The 21,670-nt window shown below is 46.5% G+C and overlaps 1 protein-coding gene and 1 pseudogene across 2 annotated transcripts in view; one reads left to right on the top strand and one right to left on the bottom strand.

Moving 5' to 3' along the window:
* The window catches only part of LOC125091756 (prolow-density lipoprotein receptor-related protein 1-like), a 42,929-nt gene extending 25,966 nt beyond the window's left edge, over positions 1–16,963 (bottom strand). The window contains exons 1-13 of one of the 2 annotated variants that reach the window (XM_047715703.1): positions 16,868–16,963; positions 14,093–14,206; positions 12,533–12,652; positions 11,892–12,131; positions 10,737–10,850; positions 9,373–9,492; positions 8,306–8,431; positions 7,390–7,593; positions 6,513–6,681; positions 6,044–6,212; positions 4,899–5,124; positions 4,268–4,393; positions 1,663–1,887 (exon numbers count right to left, since the gene is read on the bottom strand). In XM_047715703.1, coding sequence (XP_047571659.1) covers positions 1,663–1,887; positions 4,268–4,393; positions 4,899–5,124; positions 6,044–6,212; positions 6,513–6,681; positions 7,390–7,593; positions 8,306–8,431; positions 9,373–9,492; positions 10,737–10,850; positions 11,892–12,131; positions 12,533–12,652; positions 14,093–14,206; positions 16,868–16,943 — 2,029 coding nt within the window. In that variant the 5' untranslated portion in view covers positions 16,944–16,963. Of the gene's footprint in view, positions 1–1,662; positions 1,888–4,267; positions 4,394–4,898; positions 5,125–6,043; positions 6,213–6,512; positions 6,682–7,389; positions 7,594–8,305; positions 8,432–9,372; positions 9,493–10,736; positions 10,851–11,891; positions 12,132–12,532; positions 12,653–14,092; positions 14,207–14,330; positions 14,491–16,867 lie in introns of those variants that run through there. The other variant, XM_047715713.1, reaches the window with a different exon arrangement.
* A 3,641-nt stretch (positions 16,964–20,604) lies between these two features.
* Positions 20,605–20,964, top strand: LOC125094009 (60S ribosomal protein L30-like; annotated as a pseudogene).
* The last annotated feature ends 706 nt before the right edge of the window (positions 20,965–21,670 follow it).

The following is a 21,670-nucleotide window of genomic DNA, read 5'->3' as shown; positions in this document are numbered from 1 at the left end:
CAAGTCTTGGATATCACCAGCACTCTGAGCCACTGGCTCTAAATCAGGGTTCCCACAACGTTCTTGAGTTTGATAATCTGCTGTTCACAGAACTGAGGGAAACACATTTACTGGTTTATTTCATAAGAGATACAGATGAGCAGCCGGACAAAGAGAGCCACAGGGCCGCATCCAAAGGGCCCAGAAGTAGGAGCTTCTGTTCCCATGGAGATGGGCTGCACCACCCTCCCAGCACACAGATGTGTTCACCAACCTGGAAGCTCTACTGAAGCCCCTGCTTTGGGGATTTCATGGCTGCTTCATTACACAGGCGTGATTGATCCCCGATTCCATTTCCAGCCCCTCTCCCCTCTCCAGAGAACAGGGAGTAGAGCTGAAAGTTCTAAGCTTTTAGTTACGGCTTGATCTTTCTGGTAAATAGCTTCCCAGGGTCGGTGGTAAGGTTTTTAAATTTTTCTGACCTTAAGTCTGGGTAATGTAGAAATGGACCTTAAATTCAATGCTACATTGCACTGCAGACCCCACCAAACTTGCCTCATTCTAACTAAGCTCTTCCTATCACCTAGAAAATTCCAAACGGCTTAGGGGAGCTCTGTGTCTGGTGCTATCACTCAGGAAGTTACAAAGGTCTTAGGAACTCTGTGCCAGTAAGCAGGGGACAGAGATGTACATATTTTCTTTTATTTCAGAGCTACTACCACAGGGACTCCATATTCCACACTAGAAGCCAGCTCAAATGAAACTGCCAGTCCCTTACAAACCCACGATGTGATCATTGTAACACGGAACCCTATTAGCTAAGATTAGCCAGTGGAATGAAGGTGGCATTTTAATTGGTGGGGAGAAATCGGGAGAAATTCAAGATCACAACTTTCCTCAGACAGCCACCAGATGTGTTTCAAGAATGCTGTCCATTCCACTCTTTCCTAAAAGTTCTCTGGGGCAGGTACCAGAAGTTCCTAGGTGCCAGGCGTTGTGCTCACCCACAGGACTCAGCAGAGCCTACTGCTCAGAAGCGTGTCAGAGGAACATGCATTTCAATATGGCGCTTCCTGTAGTAAAGCTATCATTGGTGCGTAGAGTACCCGGGGCCCAGACATTCAGAAATCAAATTACTCACCCTAGAGCTTTAGCCCCAGATCTCTTTTACAAAGTAGATGCTTGCCTTTAGGTGGAGTACACAGTGCTAAGGATGGGCTGTGCATCAGCAGTGTGGGAGAGGAGAGAAAGGATCTATTACCACATTAAGAAAATATCTCGCTAGTTTTCTCAGAAATCTGCATTGCAAACCACTTCTAAATTAGTGCAAGAAAAATCTGCAAAGCAAAACTGAAATATTTAAGGTCTATTTCTATCCTACCCAAACTTAAGGCCAGAAAAATAGAATTTCAACAAACTTACTACTGACCCTAGGATTTCCCAAGTCACAGTAGCCTTTTAACAGCCTGTATTCCTCTCAAAAGTATAAGGTTAAGTCAGACAGTCCATGTTTAAATTACCTTAAAACCATCCTTTGGCATTAAGGTTGATTCAGATCAGGTAAGGTTTTTTTGTTGTTTTTTGGGCTTGGGTTTTGTTTTTGTTTTTTTTTTTTTGTTTTGTTTTAGTTAATTTTAAAGCCAGGAAATAAAGGGGAAAATCCAAAATAGACATCCAGCTTACCTGTGTGCTCTGTCCAAATCTCTTGCTCTTCTCCTGAATAGCCAGCTGAGCAGAACAGCTGTCCCTCGGCATTTGTCCAGTAGACGAGGTTTCTTTTCCAATCAATATCCAGTAAATAGATGTTTCTAGGATGCTCTTGAACTAGGGTTCTCTCTATAGCAGTTCCCATAAAACCAACTTTCAACAAGTAGAGACGTTTGCCAGACGAAAATACTATCTTTAACTCTACCAAGAGAAAGGAGAGATTTACCGTTTGGCCATTTGTCAGATAAGCCCCCTGCTCCCTTCTGGAGTAAACTCTTCAGCTGAGGAACACCTAGAAAGGGGTCTTAGCAAGTTTGCTTCTGAGGCATGAATACAGCACGAAAGCCTGAGCTTCCTTGGAGAAGGGAGTCCTTTGGGCAAATGAAGTATCGCTCTGCTTTCCCAAAGCACTAAAGCTTTCGAATTTCTACTGAAAGATTAACACAGAGACACAAGGATTAGGGCTGGGCGGTGCCCCATCTGTTTCAGTAATGTCCTCAAACCCTTGCTCATGGTGCACAAGTCTCAGTAGAAAGAATTTTAAATTCGATTGCCTATTTAAAGAAAAGTTACTCGGGTATTTAGCTGTATATAGAATGTTCAAGATACAATTTTTAAAAATTTTTAAAGATTTATTAATTTATTTGAGAGAGGAAGAGAGCATGAGCAGGGGGAGGGGTAGAGGGAGAAGCAAGCTCCCTGCTGAGCAGGGAGCCTGACACAGGGCTGGATCCCAGGACCCCAGGATCATGACCTGAGCCAAAGGCAGACGCTGAACTGACTGAGCCACCCAGGTGCCCCTCAAGATACAAGTTAAAGTGGTCCTGAGTTTGGCACAACAGCATATTACATGCACCATGATCACATCGGGCATCTACCCCTGAGAATTATGTTCTTTAAAGGTGGTTAGAGCATGAAGATATTTATATCATTTATCCTTCTTAAAACCTAAGTGTTCTTTAGCAAAAAAGTAATGTGGGAGGTACCTGGGTGATTCAATTGGTTAAGCGTTGGACTCTCAGTTTCAGTTCAGGTTACAATCTCAGGATTGTAAGATCAAGCCCTGCACTGGGTTCCGCACTCAGAGGGCTCTGCTTGAGATTCTCTCTCTCTCTCCTTTTACCCCTCCTCTCACTTCTGTACCTGCGCGTACGCTCTCTCTCTAAAATAAATAAAATCTTTCCCAAAAAAGGTAATTTGGATAGAGATGTTCAAAGGAGCTTGTAAGCCTTAATATTTCAAAGACAAAACAACAAGAATTTATGTTAACCATACTGCTGTAGACCCTGCTTACAAACCTAGGTCAGAATACACAAGCCATAAGACTACAGAGGATTTTTTTCTTGTACCAACTTTGGGTAAAACTGATTGGTATAACCTATTTTTCCTGTTTTTTTTTTTTTTAAGATTTTATTTATTTATTTGTCAGAGAGAGAGAGGGAGAGAGAGCAAGCACAGGCAGACAGAATGGCAGGCAGAGGCAGAGGGAGAAGCAGGTTCCCAGACGAGCAAGGAGCCCGATGTGGGACTCGATCCCAGGACGCTGGGATCATGACCTGAGCCGAAGGCAGCTGCTTAACCAACTGAGCCACCCAGGCGTCCCTATTTTTCCTGTTTTAAAATCAAACAACCCCCCCCCCCAGTATTCATTGACAGATGAATGGAGAAATCAAAATGTAAATTAAATGATTATTCAAGAAAAGCAATTCTGACACATATTACAACATGAACCTTAAAGATAGTAAAGGAAAGTAAGCCAGCAGCCGAAGGACAAATACTGTAGGATTCCACTTCTATGACGTTCCTAGAGTTGTCACCTTTATATAGAAAGTAGAATGGTGGTCTAGGGCTGGGGGGAGAGGAATGGGGAGTTATTGTTTAGTGGGTACAAAATTTCAGTTTAGGAAGATGAAAACGTTCTGAAGAGGGAAGCCTGAGTGACTCAGTCAGTCAGACGGCCAACTCTTGATCTCGGCTCAGGGCGTGATCTCGGTGTCATGAGACCAAGCTCCAAGTTGGGCTCTGCACTCAGTGGGAAACCTGCTTGGGACTCTCTCCCTCTCCCTCTTTTTCTCCCTCCTGCTCTTGCTCTCTCTCTAAACAAAAATCTTTCTTTAAAAAAAGAAAAAGTTCTGGAGATGGATGGTAGCGATAGTTGCATAAAAATGTGGATGCACTCGATGCTACTATACGCTTGAAAGTGGTTAAAATACTGAGCTTTATGTTCTATACTTTTATTTATTTATTTATTTATTTAATTTATTTGACAGAGAGAGGGAGATCACAAGTAGGCAGAGAGGCAGGCAGAGAGAGAGGGGGAAGCAGGCTCCCTGCCGAACAGAGAGCCCTTTGCGGAACTCGATCCCAGGACCCCGAGACCATGACTTGAACCGAAGGCAGAGGTTTAACCCACTGAGCCACTCAGGCGCCCCTATGTTCTATACTTGTAACACAATAATAAAAGAACTTAAGATCTTTGGGTAACAAAACTTAACAAGGTAAGGTTGTCAGTATACAAGTGATTGATCCCAAAATGGAATGAGTCTCTCTGAGCCAAGCCCATTTGCCCCAGCATACTTACCGCTACATGTACCGGAAGGCAAAAGGAACATTCCTTCTGGACAAACACATTTATAGCCCTTGGAATGGACGGGGGACAGGAGACAGAGGTGGCTGCATGAGCCTGGAGCACATGCTGGGGGTCTGCCTGTTTTCAAATAGAAATAGGTTAGGTACGATTTCAGAATTCTCCATACCAGTTCCAAACTTAATACTCAAGAGAATTCAGTTGGTTTTGCCTTAAGAGGAATCCCAGGATCCTCGTTACCTTCTAGGTTAAACTCCCATGACCCCCTTTCAGATAGTGGCAATTACTTATCCATATTAAGCTCCAGCCAGTAAGTCTTCAACCAACAGCATCTTTGGCCCTAGAGTTAAGGCAAAAAGACTGCCTGGCTTGCTGACAGGAAGACTCCTTTAGAAGTAATAGTGGTCACAGCTCTCTACTTTGGGGAGTCTCTCCGACCCACTTAAGCAGCATTATCTGAGTTGAATCTGACATACAGTTTCTGGTTAACAAAAGCCTTTAACTCCTAGTCAATGAATATTTGGCTTCCTCCCATAAACAGAACGTTGGGCTTTCTTCAGTTTTCTGTGAAGAGCAGAAAAATTAACATCAACTGCAATTAACAATGAACATGTCAGGGACATACCCTTGGGCTGCTGGGATTTGTGGAGGACGGAGAAAGCAGATATGGAAGCATTGAGCAACACCGCTCTCTCCTTGGGGGTGTGGGGTGAAGTGTGATACAGATGTATTTTATTTGCCCAGAAGAAGGAGTTCTCGAATATAGCTAGTCCTATTGGGTTGTCGTCTTCCAAGAAGATCTCAGGAAAGGTGTGCCTCCCACTGCCATCCACGTTGACCGTCTCTATGGACTGAAGGGTAGAGTCATGAGAGTCGGTCGCCATTAGCATGAGACTCTGGCATCAGGACACCTCTTGTGTGGACACCGATTAAACATCTTCACGTGCTATCAACTTGATAAAGAGGAGAGTGTCTTAGAATTCATGGAGGCTAATGCCAAGCCAGTGGTTGGACTGCTTCTTGAACAAACTGGGGTCACAGGTACATTGTATAAGTAGCTACCCTAACTTACTGTCTGTGTCCAGATGTGGTATACCAAGTTCTTCCCTACGTTCTCCAGCTGCTTTCTGAGGTGAATGATCCATCTCTCTTCAGAGAGGGCGATGGGAGTTCAAAGAGGGGCTATAAATTGCCAAAGTCACAGCTGAAGTAACAGACTTAAAAATACGACTCCCAGGGCCCCTGGCTGGCTCAGCTGGTAGAGCACGCAACGCCTGATCTCAGGGCTGTGAGTTTGAGCCCCACATTGGGTGTGCAAAGATGACTTTAAAAAAAGAGTTGGGGTGCCTGGCTGGCTCAGTCGGTTAAGCATCTGCCTTCAGCTCAGGTCATGATCCTAGGACCCTGGGATGGAGTAGGGCTCCCTGCTCAGCGGGGAGCCTGTCTCTCCCTCTCCCCCTCCTCCCATGCATGCTCACACATGGTTTTATGTCTTAGGTACAACATACAGTATGACCTATACTACCAGGAAATTCCAGGGCTAGGTGTGACCGTGGTGGTGGAGAAAGTCACACACGAAGTCTCCCAGCCTGTGTTGATCTGGTTGGGCTCTCCTCAAGACCCTGGCCCAGCCCAGCTCGCTTTCCTCGGTCCTCGTGGCCAGAAGACCATGTGTGGGGTTGATGTAAAACTTACCGAGGACTCTGCAGTTACCCACGGGCCTACCAAGCCCCCACTAAAACGCTCTCCTTCCTGACCTCTCTCCAGTACCTCTTTATACTCGCTGATCCAGTAGAGGCGGCCGGCCACGGGGTCAAGCGTCAGTCCCACAGGCTCCTCCATGTGGACGGCTGCAAGGACCTTCCGATCCGAGCCGTCCATCCCTGCAGCCTCGAGAGTTCTCGTGCCTTTCTTACCACGATTTACCCAATATAATGACCTGAGGGAAGCAAAAGCACAGAGTGTTAACCATCCCCCCTCATCCACAGCCCTGAACACACGCTCTTCTGAACAGCCAGGCCCCTGGAGCGTTCTTGTTCAGGCCCCCGGTCATTGAGCAGCTAAGAATGCAGATCTCTGCCCTGTGAACTGAAAAGGGGCTCTCTGTAGGATTCAATTTAGAAGATATTTTTGGAGCAAATGAAGACCTATGTTGAAAATGTGGAAAGGTCCTCTTATCAACTTAAATGTCTAAGATAACCAGTGATTTGGGATATATTCTCAAAGAAATGCTACTTACTTCTTCGGGGGAAACACGATGAGCTGCTCTGGCACCAGATCCTTCTCCAAGATTTTGACGTAGCCTCTGCCATCACTCAAGCCAGCACCGATGACCCTTGCAAAGCTGCTAGCCCAATACAGCAGCCCCGTGAGCCAGTCCAAAGAGATACTGTCCACGGCCTGAAGTTCTGGGGATACACAAGACAGTATTACTATGCTCCTGTATTCTCCTACCTTCTTCTTACCTTGAAAAAAAGATCTGGACTAAACTTTTCTACATCTTCTGATTTCAAGCTGTACAAGGCAGCCGGTGGGACACAGGGAAGGAGAGCCAGAAATGAGCTCTGTGCAATATACTGTGGGCGGCCGGAAAAGAGAAGGACCTTAGCAGAAGCAGAACCAAGAAATCCAAGAGAATGCAGCCTCAGTCTGGGGCAGCATCTGTTACAGAAGTCTCAGGGGAGTGGCTAACAGAGGGTTTCTACATGCCCAGGACAACTAAGCACTTCCTCCCATGGACCGTTCTTCTTGAATCCCCCCTACCCCCGCTTACCCAGTGAGACAAGGGCTGTCCCTTTCGTCTTATTGAGCGCGGTTCAAAGGAGTTAACGACGGGCTCTAAGTCACATACCCAGGGATGAAGCGGAGATTAACCCTGGCCTGAGCCCACATGCCCAACTTTCTGTACCTCTTGAGAGCAACCTCGTTCGCCGGTTATGCTCCAGCAAAGCTCCTGTTGAGCCAAATTACATGGCCTTATCTCAAATCAGGGTTGCACACACTCTGGGAAGTCACAACAAGTGAGTCCCAGACGACGTCCAGATGAATACACAGGCCTCTTATACTCTGCTGAAGGCGCTTTAAGAAGCCAGGGCTCTGGACGTCAAGAAATATACCTGGATAGAGAGGAACCGGGTTTGGCTTCCCAAGGACAAACACGTGTAAGGCTTCATCCACCCAAAAGTACATGCTTCTGTCGAGATCATAGGCTACAGAAGTCGGCCTCGAGTTTATAGGAACCAGAGGCTCATAGATGCCTGTTCTCCGATCCAGAACCCCAAGTTCTCTCTCTGCCGCTATAAGAATTTTAACAGCATCATCTGCAATAAAGGGGGAAAAGGAACAGTGACACACTCCTTGGATACTTTCTTTCAGGCCATTCTCTTTCACCAAAGATGCTGTCCCGTCTCCTGTGCTAAAATCCACCGACAGCTCAGGTCTGGACTGAAGCGTGTCCAGAGGCAATCTAGCCTACCACCCTAAGCCCCAATTCCTCCTCTGAACTCCAGCACATTCCAACTCATCTTTGGAACTCTGGGCCTGTTTGATTTCAGATTCTGCCCTTCCCCCCACCTAGACAGAGCTCCTCTCCCTGTCTTGTACACAAGCAGCCGAATGGAATTCACCACTCCCTCATTAAAGCAGCACAGGCCAAGTTAACACTACGTCAGTGTGGTCTCCAGCACACCCAGGTGTACAGCCTGCAGGACAGCTAAGTCATTTTAAAGATACTTAATAGGGGCGCCTGGCTGGCTCAGTCAGGAGAGCATGCAACTCTTGATCTTAGGGTCGTAAGATCTAAGCCCATGTTGGGTGTAGATTTAACAGATAAACTTAAAGAAACATAAAGACACCTAATAGCAACTGATACTTGATTTGGCCAAGGAATGTTGTTAATAGCAGCTTCTTTATGGAAAGAATAATGTCACTCTCATACCAGACCCTAAAGTAAACCATGAACAACACTTCTATCTATAATGACCACTAAGGACAGAGCAAGGGCTAGGCTTTGCTCAGGGTCATGAATCTCACCTGTAACTCGACAACTGGTCCCATTGTAGAGCTGGTGACCTTGAACACATGCACAGGAGTAGGAGCCCGGGATGTTACGGCACAGCTGGCCACAGGGACTGTAGGCCTGGGAGCACTCATCTATATCTGATGACAGAGAGCCAGAAATCAGAGATGACCACGGAGCCATCTCCTGAGTATTTCTGGGCCATTGGGCCCCCCTTTCAGATGCTCGCTGGACACATACTATGTGGAAATCCCTGTGCTGGTGCTGGCACAGATAGTGTCCCTGCCGCTGAGGAGTTGCCATATGAGCAATTAAGTGGGAACGTCAGTGTGGAGGCCCCAGACATACGGCTGGCACGGAATCCAGGTGAAGGTTACTCTAGCAACACTCGGGGGCGTTGCTGATTTGGAATGAATGGTAAGACATGGAGAATTGGAAACACTTGTGCCCTGCTGGGGGAATGTCAAGTGGGGCAGCCACCGTGGAAAACAGCTTGAAGTTTTCTCAAGTTAAACGCAGAAGTTGCTGCAGGATACGACAATCCCACATCTGGTGTATACCCCAGAGTGTGGAAAGCTGGGATTTGGGCATGTGTACACCAGTTGCTCATAGCATCGCCCATGAGAGCCAAAACGTAGAAACTACCCAAATGCCCATCAACGGATAAATAAAATGGGGCATATGTATGCAATGAGGTATTTGGCCTTAGAAAGGGAAGGAGAGTCTGACCTTGCTATGACATGGATGAAACTTAATGACAGGCTAAGTGAAAAAAGCCTGGCCCAGAGGGACAGATCCCACAGGACTGCACTTAGATGCAAGACTAGAACAGGCAAATTCAGAGAGGAAGTGGATGGAGTTTCTTGGGGATTGGAGACAGAGTTCTTGTTTAATGGGGACAGAGTTTCTGTCAGGGAAGATAAGAGAGTTCTGGAAATGGATCGTGGTGATGTTCACACGCGTCGTGAATGTGGTGGAGGCCACTGAATTACATCCTTAACGTGATTAAGATGGTAAGCTGTGTGGCATGTCTATCCCACTGCCATGAAAACTTTGGAAGATGCGCCCGATGAACTCTGACCTGCACAGCTCTGGCCGTCTGGCTGTAACTGCCACCCAGCTCCACATGAACACTGGACTCCCCAGGCGGTGTCACTGCACTGTCCCTCACAGCCCCCGTTGGCCACAGAGCAGTTCCTCCCTGGTAGAGACAGGGCAGTGGTCAGGAGAGTTGAACACGGTACAGATCAAACATTTTCTAAGCCGTGGTGTTACAAGCCCCTACTTGCTGTGAGGGCTATAGAGGCTTCTGAAGAATAACCTTTGACCCCGCCCTCTGACCTAGGAATGTGAACGCTTCGGGGAAAGACCACAGAACAGAGAAAGTGAAGAATCATGGACCAGGGGAAAGGACTTTTCTAGGCAGACAGTCTGGACAATTTCAAATGCTGGTGTATTGCTCACCCACAGAAGGCCCAGCAACCTCTTCCCTATTTCCTCTAGAAAATTTGAGGGGCCAGGACCCTTGCCCCAGGAAGTGATATAGTAATTTCTTAATCCCAGTGAATTACCTCTACAGCACCAAAAACCTGTGTGTCGTCCCACTGTTCATGCTTCCTGTGTCTTATGTGTTCCCTCAGTAGAAGGTGGCCTTCGGGGCACCTGGGTGGCTCAGTGGGTTAAAGCTTCTGCCTTCGGCTCAGGTCATGATCCCAGGGTCCTGGGATCGAGCCCCACATCAAGCTCTCTGCTCACCAGGGAGCCTGCTTCCCTTCCTCTCCCTCTGCCTGCCTCTCTGCCTACTTGTGATCTCTCTCTGTCAAATAAATAAATAAAAGTGGCCTGCACAGCCCTTAGCACTAACAAAGGTCTCGTCATACACATCTAAGCCCAGATTAAGGAGGAAACGAGACAGATGACAAAGTGACCTGGGGAGACCTGCCCCGTCCCCATCCCCCTCAACCTGAACCAACAGTGATTTTTAGAGTGAGAATCACAAGGTTTTAAATTTTCAGACACTTGCTCAGGAGCTCCCTCCTCACTAGGAAATAGTCTTCCTCAGTCCTTCCTCAGTTAAATCCTTAGAGAATTCACCATACGGTCTTGAACACAGGATTCACTTCTCAGTGCCACAGTCTGTTCTTTATTCCAGAATTTTTGGAGCAGTGTGGTTTGAGGCATTTAGTCTATTTCCTTAGAGCCACAGCATGAGGCAAGCTCACTGAGTTTTCCAGCTCAGGTAAGCTCTGCGCACACTCAGGAGACCAGAGCCAAGGCTCGGAACTTGTAAGACGTGGGGGACCCACCACGGAAGGATGATTGCTGACATAGGGGTCTGGTCCGAGCATTCTCTGAGAGCGTGGACCCCCATGATAACTGAGGCATTGGCTAATGTAATCGGATTCTGCCCACCCCCCACATGACGCCTGGCAGTTGGGTCCTCACCACATGTAGCCGGTTCATCAGTACCATCTACGCAGTCAAGTTCCCCGTCACACATCAGGGATTCCAGGATGCATTTCCCTTCATCACATCTCACCATGCCTTCTGGACAGGAGGCTGCGTAGGAAGGAGAGCTTTCTTTTCCAACAGCACGTGGGGGCAGGGGGAGTCAAAACAGACCCTTATTAATTACAGTAAGGTAGCAGGGTTTCCAGAACCCAAGGCAAGTTGAGGTAGGAAAGAAAGTTTTATCATTTTAAGCAGAGTTTTCAGGGAATTGGGAGTTAAGACTGATAATGATGAAGTCAAGCAGGCCATGTGGGCACTTGGTTGAAATAATATTGATCAAATTGAATTAGCATTAAGTAGTTCTAACTTTGATGGTGTTAAAGTCGGTGAACATGAGCCCTAAAAGAAGATCTTCTTAAGAAACCGGTTTATAGGGGAACGTGGGTGGCTCAGTGGGTTAAGCCTCTGCCTTCAGCTCAGGTCATGATCTCAGGGTCCTGGGATCGAGCCCCGCATCGGGCTCTCTGCTCAGCGGGGAGCCTGCTTCCTCTCTTTCTCTCTCTGCCTGCCTCTCTGCCTACTTGTGATCTCTGTCTGTCAAATAAATAAATAAAATCTTAAAAAAAAAAAGAAAAGAAACCAGTTTATAAAGATAAAAATGTTAGAATCTGAATATTGCAGATTTAATTTTACAAAGATCGAGTGGAATTGTGGTTTACTGACAAGCTGGAGGTTCCACTGCACTGTGTATGTGGAATCAAGAAAAGGAACATTGTACTCAACGAGTTTGTTGCAGGGCTTGGGGGAGCGGAGCAGGAGGTCCTCTTTTAATGAGGAATTTCCCCATCATGGACCCCACAAGGACATGAGGCATCCGTTAGGAGGCTCCTTCAAATACGGACACTCTGGTGTTCTGTGCCGTGGCCACATTGCCTAGAGTGTCCTGCATGGAGTTACTATTCAAGCACTGCTCGATGTTTCCACGGGTAACTACATCTTGGTTACTGCTAGGAGACATCCTGTTTTTAGGATGGCGTCTCAGTCCTAGGAATTAAAATGCAACCCGCAGAAAGCAGCCCACATGATACCTTTACAGGTACCTTCCTCTTTAGAGGACAGGCCAGGAGGGGGTGGGGGAGGGGCACTCACCACAGGCGTCCTCGTCCGAGGAGTCCCCGCAGTCATTGACGCCATTGCACCTCCAGCTCTCCGGGACACACAGCTTGCTCCTGCACAGCCACTGGCCCACCAGGCAGTGGTTCGGGGAGCAGCGTGCTTCATCGAGCCCATCTTCACAGTCCCGGGGGACGTCACAGAGTTCCCAAGGCTCGAGACACTGAGACTGTCCTGGACACTGGATTTTCTGTCCAGGGCACACCATAGAAGTCTCTGTAAAAGGCAGGCATTGGCCCAGTGAGGTGGAAGGCCTGACCTGCCGGCTTGTGCCCTTGGGTATTCACGGTTTGCTCACGCTTTGGTCTCCAGAATACCAAGAACTGAGCAGGAGGCCAGCCACTGGAGATGAGGCCCCAATTCGGCACCCCAAAGTGTGAGCCCAAAGGAGTATAAAAAGCCAACAGAAGCGAGAATCTTTTAGGTGATTTTGCAAAATGTAGTAGTGGATAAAAGGTCACCTGTCATCCCAGCGACAACTGAACATAGGCATTTAGCCCCCGTCCAGCAGAAGACTACCTAGGGACTTGCTGGTGTCACTTAATACCGTGGAAGTTCATTCCTCAAGGCAGCTAACTTGACATGTCATGTCCGAAGAGAAAGTAGATTGTACCTACCGCAGTTAACCTCATCGGAGCCGTCCAGGCAGTCCCCGGTACCATCACAAAGCCGGCTACTAGAAATACACTTCCCGTCGTCACACTGCCAGGCCTGTGGATGTCCGCGACACGCTTCCTCTGCGGGCCAAGGGGAATGTTTGAGGGGCAGAGAGGAAGAGCTGTTTGCCAGGGCACTGATAACTTTTCAGCTGGGGTTTTGTATGAAGTATTTTCATTAGCAGAACAACAATTAAGTCCCCGTCTGCCACAGAGTCCATCCTAAATTTGCCTGTCCTTTCCATGTCACCCTAACCGCACACCATACCCTGCCTTAGGGACAATCACCTAGCAGCCCAACATCGCTTACACTCCCAGTCATGCTGCTAGAATGATGAAGTTGTCCAATAAAAACTTCTGTGACAATGGAGGCATTGTCCAAAGGGGCTGTCACTAGTCACGTGTGGCTACTGAGCATCTGAAGCGTGGTTAGTAGGATAAAATAGCTATATTTATTATTTAAATACATGTAAATCTTCACACGTTGGCTAATGGCTACTGTATGGGCCAGTACAGCCTTATAGTGTCACTTCTTGGAACCCCTTTGGCATTTGAGACCACACTGAGATTGAAGACAACCTGGGCACTGTCAGTCTGGGGTCTAATGGGACCTTCGAATATTTCCACCTAAGTATGCCTCTTGGCAGATGCAAGTAAACCTGGAGAGCTGTGAGGAAGTAATGGGGGGAGAACAGCACAAGGCACTTCTGCAAGTATAAAATGTAATTTGAACCTGTAATAGTACAGGTTTTAAAATCAAAGTTTTCATATTAAATTAGTTACAGTAAATGGCCAGCCCAGGAGTGTGCAATCAGGGTAGAGAAAAGGAATGGAGCACTCCCCAAGTTTTTCGGGGGGGGGTTCCTCTTTTACTCAGGAATTTTCTCCTTCCATATTCACCGCTCAAGGATGTGAAGCATCGGTTAAAAGGCTTTCCTCATCTTCAGAGGGTCAGATGTCCCTTCTGGGGCTGGGAGCACTCTTAGCATGGAGATGTTTGAGCTGGATTTCAGGAACACATTTACCAAATGGCTAACTTGGCTTCTATTGGACTTATAGTTTTCTTCTGTCCTCCATTTGAAAAATTGTCTTCTCATTGTACAAAAGCTCGAAGTAAAGCTAAAGTAGTTGATTCTATCTATTTACAAGTGTGTGCTGCGGTCAGTGAGGGCTGCCCATGGAGCGATCTTGTGTTAGTCCAGTTTCAGTACCCGCCACGTGTTGAAGCTAGACTTAAAGGCAAGAAGCCAGACTCGTCCTGGATTTTCTATCCCAGCTAGCCCACCACACTTGTCTTGAGAACATCTGGATTTTCTATCCCAATTAGCCCTTCCACACTTGTCTTGACAACAGTGCTACCAACACCTACATCCCTAGACTTACGAGCTGAAAGCCTGCCACAACCCAGAACACCTCCTATTTCCAAATACCCACTACGAGTGAAAACCACAGGACCTGACTCTGTCGGCCGGGCACACAGCTGTTCGTGGATGAGGACACGAAACGGCGAGGAGTGCTCACCACACTGCTCGTCTGTCCCATCAGGGCACTCTTGCTGTCCATCGCAGAGCCAGGCCACAGGAATGCACCTGTTCCCACACGCAGCTTGCCTTGTCATGTTACACCTTGCTTCATCTGCATTGGATGAACAAAAAGCAAATCCATGTGAGCACCTTTTCATGAGAAGCTGTAGTGAAAAGATTATTCAGAGGAAGGTCCTTCAACTAATACCCAGGAGAACATTAGGGGGATTCAGTACCATAAAAATCCATTGGACTTCTGCAGTAATGATCCTTGGATACTGTTCTTTCTGGTGCTGTGGGGTTGGGAAATCACCATTCGCTGCCGTTTTCCCATTGGAATGGGACCAACGTGCACTGTGCTCCAAGAGACCCAGCTACTTCTTCTGGTTTGATCTTAAAGACTCTGAATGGTTGAACGTTTAGAAGTCTAAGCTCAAAGTCTGGACTCTATAGTTTACTTTTAAGTTTACTTTTTACATCTAAAAATTAGATTCGGATTTTAGATCCTACACACAATCTTCATAAGAATACCTCTAATAGGTTGGTTATAAATATTTAAGTGCTCAGTGATTTGCCTAAGATTGATTTACTGTGTCTTATTCAAGTCATGAACTTCTATTTATCAACCTTGAATAACTAACGGTCAAACTTAAGCCTGTTTTGGAATGTGGTCCTCAGAAGGAAGCACCAGGAAGGCCTGACTATAGCAAATTTACTATACTGTCCTAACTTTCAAAGAGAAAAAGCCAATCTTTAGTTCCTAGAAAAGATAAACCACATGTCTTATACTGGAGTCTCTGTAAGATCCAGTAAAGACTTCCCCCCACCCCACGGTCCTACTCCCAGGAACAATCTGTACATGGAATGGAAAGCGCTATGCAAAGTTGTGTAATGGAAGTTGATAATGGAAGGCCATTGTGTAGACCACACCTTCTTCTCTAAGAGACCATTTCTTAGTCTTACTTGTATCCTTCTAAGATAATATTTTAGCTTAGCTACTCAAGGTTTGATTTTTTTTTTTTTGAGGCTGGTGTATAAAAAACATTTTAAATATTCAAAAAGTATTGGTGACTAATGGGTACCTAACGACTCTCCCATCTACTCACATGCCATCCAAGCAGTCTCACTTAGCTTGACCAAAACCACCAAGAGCAGGTGATGTTACCAGCCACTAATACGGAAGCACAGACTTAGCTGTCAGGCTGCATAGGTTGGCATTTTAGTGAAATCACTTACTAACAATGTGACCTTGGGAGAGCTACTTCCTCTCTCGGGATCTCAGTTTTCTATCTATAAAATGAGACTAATAAATAAGTGATCAGAAGAGAAAGATTCAAAGAATAAATGGGCACAAAGCCACTTGGTACCCTATACCCACCATATAAATCTTTGTAAAGCATTAACTCTTTTGCTACCACTTCCAGCAGATCCTTCCAGAAGGATCCTAATTAGGGGTCCAGTCAGCCCTCAAAGACTCACACTTCCAGGTGAGTCACACCTTGAATAATATTTTGCCCTGCTGATTCTTGGTCTGGAGACCAAGTGTGCATACAGATTCTACACGTCTGCAAGTGGATCTCAAACCATTATTTTTCACTTATGTAGATGCTTGCTGTGAATAAATAAGAAATGTATCAACATATTTACTTAAATGTTAAGTATAAGGTAGCTTTCTCAGAGTCTGTTAATATGCAAAGTAGGGTGATCACATGCTATTCTAGAATGGGCATCCGAAAGAGGGCTACATGCCAGAAAGCTTTGGTAACCATTGTTTAATAAGAAATGCAAGCAACTGTAAAGATGCTTCAAGAGTGATGCAAAAAGACCACACAGAGCAAGGGCTCCTCATCACGGCAGAGATGCCCCACCACCTGTGGCAAAAATCCTGTGGGTTAGAATCCCTCCTGGAAGACGAACAACTCAATTAAGTGGCACATCCTCCGACCTAGTTAACACCCCCTTGACCAAGAGTCTGCTAAGTGAAAATTATTTAAAAACAGACTTCAATCTATGAGGGCCACTGACAACACCTGTGGGGAGAGACTGCAGGCCAGTTTGACCAATGCTAGGCACCTCCTAGACATGGCTAAGCCACCAACCAGCCACCCACCACTTGGGAAATGTGGATGTCTTGGTCACTCTGGGGCATCCACTCAGCTCTCCTCTGCCCTGGGGTCTGCCTAAACCTGAATGGTATCAACAAGTGCCACAGAGAGTTGCTTCCAAGCTGCACCTCTGACCCAAGCCCCATTTCCCCGTGCTGTTTCCGGAGTGAGGTCATGTCTTCCGGAGGCCCCGGCCCCCGGCCTCCACCCAGGGTAAATCTGCTCTCTGGGGAACCCTGAGCTGGAGGTCCCCTCGGAGACCAGGGCTAGAAAGCAAATCCCACTAGGTCAGGCCGTTGGAGTGCACCTGCCCTCAGGGGTGCAGAGAGCTCCCTCCCACACGCTTGGGGAAGGATGAAGGAAAGACCCCAAGGGTGTCCGCTGAGCCCACCTACCTTTCCACCCACTGAGCAGGACGGGGAGTCAAGCGCAGAGAAGCCGGGGACCACGCGACTCATCTGGCGGCCCCCCCAGAAGGTCCGATGTCACCCTCCTCTATGGAAAGTCACTCCAGAACGCGGGGTGGGGGACAGCGCGCTCGCCAGCCAGGATGCCCCAGGCTCCCTTCCCGCCCTGTGCAGCGCCCCCCAACCCCAGCCCGCCACCCCTGCACTTTGCGAGGCGGGCTGCGGTCCCTTCCCGGGAGCCCCGCCCGCGGCCCCACTCACCGGTCCCGGAGCCCGCGAGGCCGCCCAGCGCTGCCAGCACCCGCGGCAAGAGCAGAAGGAGCTCCCGGCGCCCCATGGCTGGGAACCGACTGTGAGCCGGCGGCCGGTGTCGCGCTGGCGGGAGGAGCGCGGGCGCTGCCGGGGGCGGGCTTTCCTCCGCTCGCGCCGCTCATTGGGTCTGGCTGGGACCGTGGGCGGGGCGTGGGAGCATCTGCGCCTCCAGCTCCGGTGGCCGAGCTGCCCGAGACCCAGCCAAGCTACCGGGAGCACCGCGCCAGCCCCTCCGCTGGTCTCCCACAAGCCGTGGGACAGCACACCCTCGCCTAACTCGGGGCCTGGCCATTGCCACGCTGAGGGGCAAAGTAGGAGCGCTCAGCCATGCTTAACCAAAGGATTCCCAAACTTAAATGAGCACAGGAATCGCCTGGAACTCTCCTTAATAGGCAGACTCTGATCCTGCAAATCTGAAGCGGGGCCTGAGAGTCTCTAACAAAATTATCATCAGGTAATGCCTTTATTGCCTCAGACCTCACACTGAAACGCCAGGGCTTAATAGCTTCCAAACTAAGGCAGCACTGGGAGCCCAGGTGCCCCTCTCTGCCTCTGGTCTTCCCAGCGACCTTGGCAGAAGCTGGCCTTCCTGACCTGGGTCTGGGCGGATGGCTCTGAGGTCTCAGTGCTCTTTAGCTGGCGGCCCCCATACTGTAAATACAAAGAGTATGAAAGGCCCTGAAAAACACCATTCCTCTTTCAGTCTGGGTCGCAGGAATGGGATGCTCTCATAAACAAGGACGCCGAGCCCATTTGGTGGGTCTAAACCAGAGTCAAACCTAATCCCCGGAGGGTCGCAGACTTCGGGGACTGAAAGAATTTGAAGGTCATTTTATGCAAAAACTGACATTCTGGGATGAGATGATGGATAAAAATGAGAGTTGGTGACACATTACCAAGGACATAGACTATCCTCCCATCCCCTTATTTAGCTAAGCTGTGGCATTCCTTCTTTCCAGTACACTGGGAGACGTGAGTGTCAGATTCTTGGAGAGAACGTGACTGAGTTAGAATTTTAGAATGTAAAACTGGCAAGGAACATTTATAGTGTTTGGGAGTGCAAGGCAGCAATAAAACACTAGGAAAGAAAATAGAAACAGAAAACTGAATTGCAAAGTGCCTTCTTAGAATTTATTTGCAACACAGTACTCCAACAGCTTTCTTTAAATCATACCTCCTCTTCATGTTCACTGCTGGTCCCATCAAACCACACTTTGAAGATATCAGAATGCCATATGCTCTAAAGTTTTCTTTAAATTCGTTGTATGCTCTGATTGCATAAGCCACTTAAAAGGACCCCTCCGCTTTTAACAAAAATCTCCTAGTGTATCATATTGATTTCTGCTGAAAGGTTGTTGCTTTAGAACCAGATTATTTCAGATGCTTATTGGTCTTGAGTGACATAAGAGAGCACTCAGAGTTTTAAGAATATAGACTAGTTTTCCTCCCAGAAAGGCACTGAAGCTAGGGGTGAGTTCCTGGAATTGAAGTGTGGGAGACCTGGGTTCAGTCTCAGCTAAATGAAGTGACGTGTGGACGCAAATGGCAGCTATAATGTTAAAACAGCCCATGTCAGCTCTTAATAACCCACACCAGCTGAGAAAACCACAGACATGCGTGATATAAGAATTTCAGTAACATTTGTATTTGCCTTTAAATCCTTATATTCTGACTCATTCTTAGTGATGTGTTGTCCTCTCCTAGGTCTGTCCCTCCATTTCACCTTTTTAATCACCTTGTCAGCCCATGGTGAGCAGAATAATGTCCTACCACCACTGCCACCTGAAAAAGGTAACATTCTAATCCCCAGAGCCTGTAAAAAATGTGATTTATTGTTGTTCTGGTTGCAGGATATGAAGAAAATCTGGCCTCACCCAGGTGAGTGTTGGCTACAGAAAAAGTAACAGCCTTTCCAGTTAAGCTGTAGATACTCTTTGATGCTGTTATTGGTTTGATTTTCTGCCTCCCAAAAATTATGTCGATGTCCTAACTCCCAGTACCTCAGAACGTGACCTTATTTGGACAAGGGTCTGTGCATATTTACTCAAGTTCAGGGGAGAGCATTAGAGTGGGACCGTATCCAATGTGACTGATGTCCTTAAAATATGGATGCAGATATATACAGAAGGAAGACAGTGTGAAGAGACACAGAGAGAAGGCCATGTGAAGATGGAGGCAGAGATAGGAATTATGCTTCTACAAGCCGAGGAGCATCTGAAGCTCCCAGAAGATAGAAGAGGCCAGGAGGATCTTTCTGCTAGAGCTTTCAGAGAGAACACGGACACCTTGACTCCAGACGTCTGGCCTCCGGAAATGTGGGCAGTACATTTCTGTTTTAAGTCACCCGGTTGCTGGTAATTTGTTATGTCATTCCTATGAAATTAGCATAGATACAAAGACCAAAACTGAAGAAGTGATCATTTCTTAAAGGTTAACTGCAGTGCAGAATCCAAAACCACATCGATGAACATTTCATACTGTTCTTATTAAAATCCATCACCTTAAGGGCACATGGGTGGCTCAGTCGGTTAAGCGTCTGCCTTCAGCTTAGGTCATGAACTCCAGAGTCCAAGGATCAAGCCTCACATCAGGCTCCCTGCTTGGGAGGGAATTTTCTCCCTCTCCTTCTGCCCCTCCCCTGGCCCATGCAGGTGCACATGCGCTCTCTCTCTCTCTCAAATAAATAAATAAAATACTTAAAATAAAATAAACCCCATCAACTTATTTTGTACTTTGAGTGGATCTTTCACCCACACATGACTTTGTAACATCATGCCTTGATCATTTCGAAAATAAAGGTTCACTAAGTTATGCTGATACTCCAAATGTTGACGCCTCTATCCTACAATATTTTGTAGGTCACCTTTGTGACCATCCCTACTGATATCATCAGAAAAGGTTTTGACTGTTGGAAATCTGGTAAGCTCATGAGGGTGGCCTCCAGTTTCCAAAAACTATATTCCCTCAAAAGCTTGAATTGTATCATTGGCAACAAATATTGCCAGTCGTTTTCCTTGAAGTGATGCATATGCACCACTCATTTTTGAGGATCGAGTCTGCCAAGTACCCGAGTCTGAATAACCAGATGTCTTTCAGTCATTCTTTCCTGTAAAAATGGTAATTGGTGAGAAGTGGGGCTCATTATGCTTGCAAGTCAGACGGTGGTACAGGTGGTTTCCTCCACCAACGCTGGTACGCCATGGAAGGGGCTTAATGCAAATGCTCCAGTTAGTAACAGAGAACATTAAAAAGCTATATACTATCAGGCTAAAATTTAATAAAATTAATCATTTGTATTGCATGAAGTACATTCTTATGTTTTTTTTTTTTTAAAGGCATATTTTAAAGCTACAAGGATGTGGTAGTATAGAATATACTGATGGCTAGGACAGTTTGGTGCCACCACCTTGAGTCATGGTAAGGAGGCAACAGTTTTACCCACCATTAGTGTTTGTTTGTTTGTTTACCATCAGGGCAAATGTCAATGTAATGAAAAAGGCAAATATTATTTTGAAAATAGTTTTGGCTTTGCAGACCTGCAGGTATACATAGACCATCTCAGGAAGGCCTCATATCCACCATATATAAAGAACTTTTACAACTCAATAATAAGAAGCCAGCTGACCCCTTTCTTGCTCCCATCCACCTTGGCAGCTGCTCCAGCTTGGGGCTGTTAACACAGGAAGATGGTGGTCGCAAATAAAACCAAAGTCTCTGGGTTCGATCAACTCTAGGCTCCACCTCGCTATGAGACGTGGAAAGTACGTGCTGGGGTACGAGCAGACTCCAAAAATGACCAAGCATGACAAAGCAAAACTAGTCATCCTTGCCAACAACTGCCCAGCCAGCCTTGAGGAAATCTGAGGTAGAATACTATACCATGTTGGCCAGAACTGGTGTCCACCATTAACCGTGGCAATAATATTGAATTGGGCCCAGCATGTGGGAAATCCTACAGGGTACGTTCACTGTCTCTCATTGATCCAGGTGATTCTGGTATCATTGGGGGCATGCCAGAACAGCCAGATGAAACGCAAATCACATAAAAGTTTTCTTTAGTAAAACTGGCCAGAGCTTTTTGGTTTTTTGTTTGGTTTTGGTTTTTTTAAGATTTTATTTATTTATTTGACAGAGAAAGATCACAAGTAGACAGAGAGGCAGGCAGAGAGAGAGAGAGAAGCAGGCTCCCTGCTGAGCAGAGAGCCCGATGTGGGGCTCAATCCCAGGACCTTGGATCATGACCTGAGCCAAAGACAGAGGCTTAACCCACTGAGCCACCTAGGGCACCTTAGCTTTTAAAAAAAGCTAAATGACCAAAATTTTTAGCTGGTTAAAGATTAATAATAATTCATAACAGACATATATGAAAATGGAGGCAAAAAGTCTAAACACGATAAAGTAAATTATATCAACTAGTTTAAAATATATAATACTGAATAACAAGTATGGTTTATTTTGGGAAGGCAAAGTTCATTTATCATTAGGAAATCTTTAATATAAGTAATTATCTCAAAAATTAAAGGATTAGTATTCTATTATCCATATGTTTTATAAATATATGCTCAAAACCTTTGATGAAATTCAGCAGCCATTCCTATAAGACAGGGAAACAAAATAGGCAGTACAATCAAATGTATTATAAAATAAAGAAATATTTTGTTTACCAATGGTGCTATATACAGAAAACAAACCCTTAGTTAAACTAAAATTCATAAGAGAATTTGCTAACATGGGTGGAAACAATATAATAGT

This window comes from Lutra lutra, chromosome 2 (assembly GCF_902655055.1).
Source record: "Lutra lutra chromosome 2, mLutLut1.2, whole genome shotgun sequence".
Taxonomy (NCBI): domain Eukaryota; kingdom Metazoa; phylum Chordata; class Mammalia; order Carnivora; family Mustelidae; genus Lutra; species Lutra lutra.
Note: the sequence above shows the minus strand (reverse complement) of the source record. Positions and strands in the feature narration are given on the sequence as shown.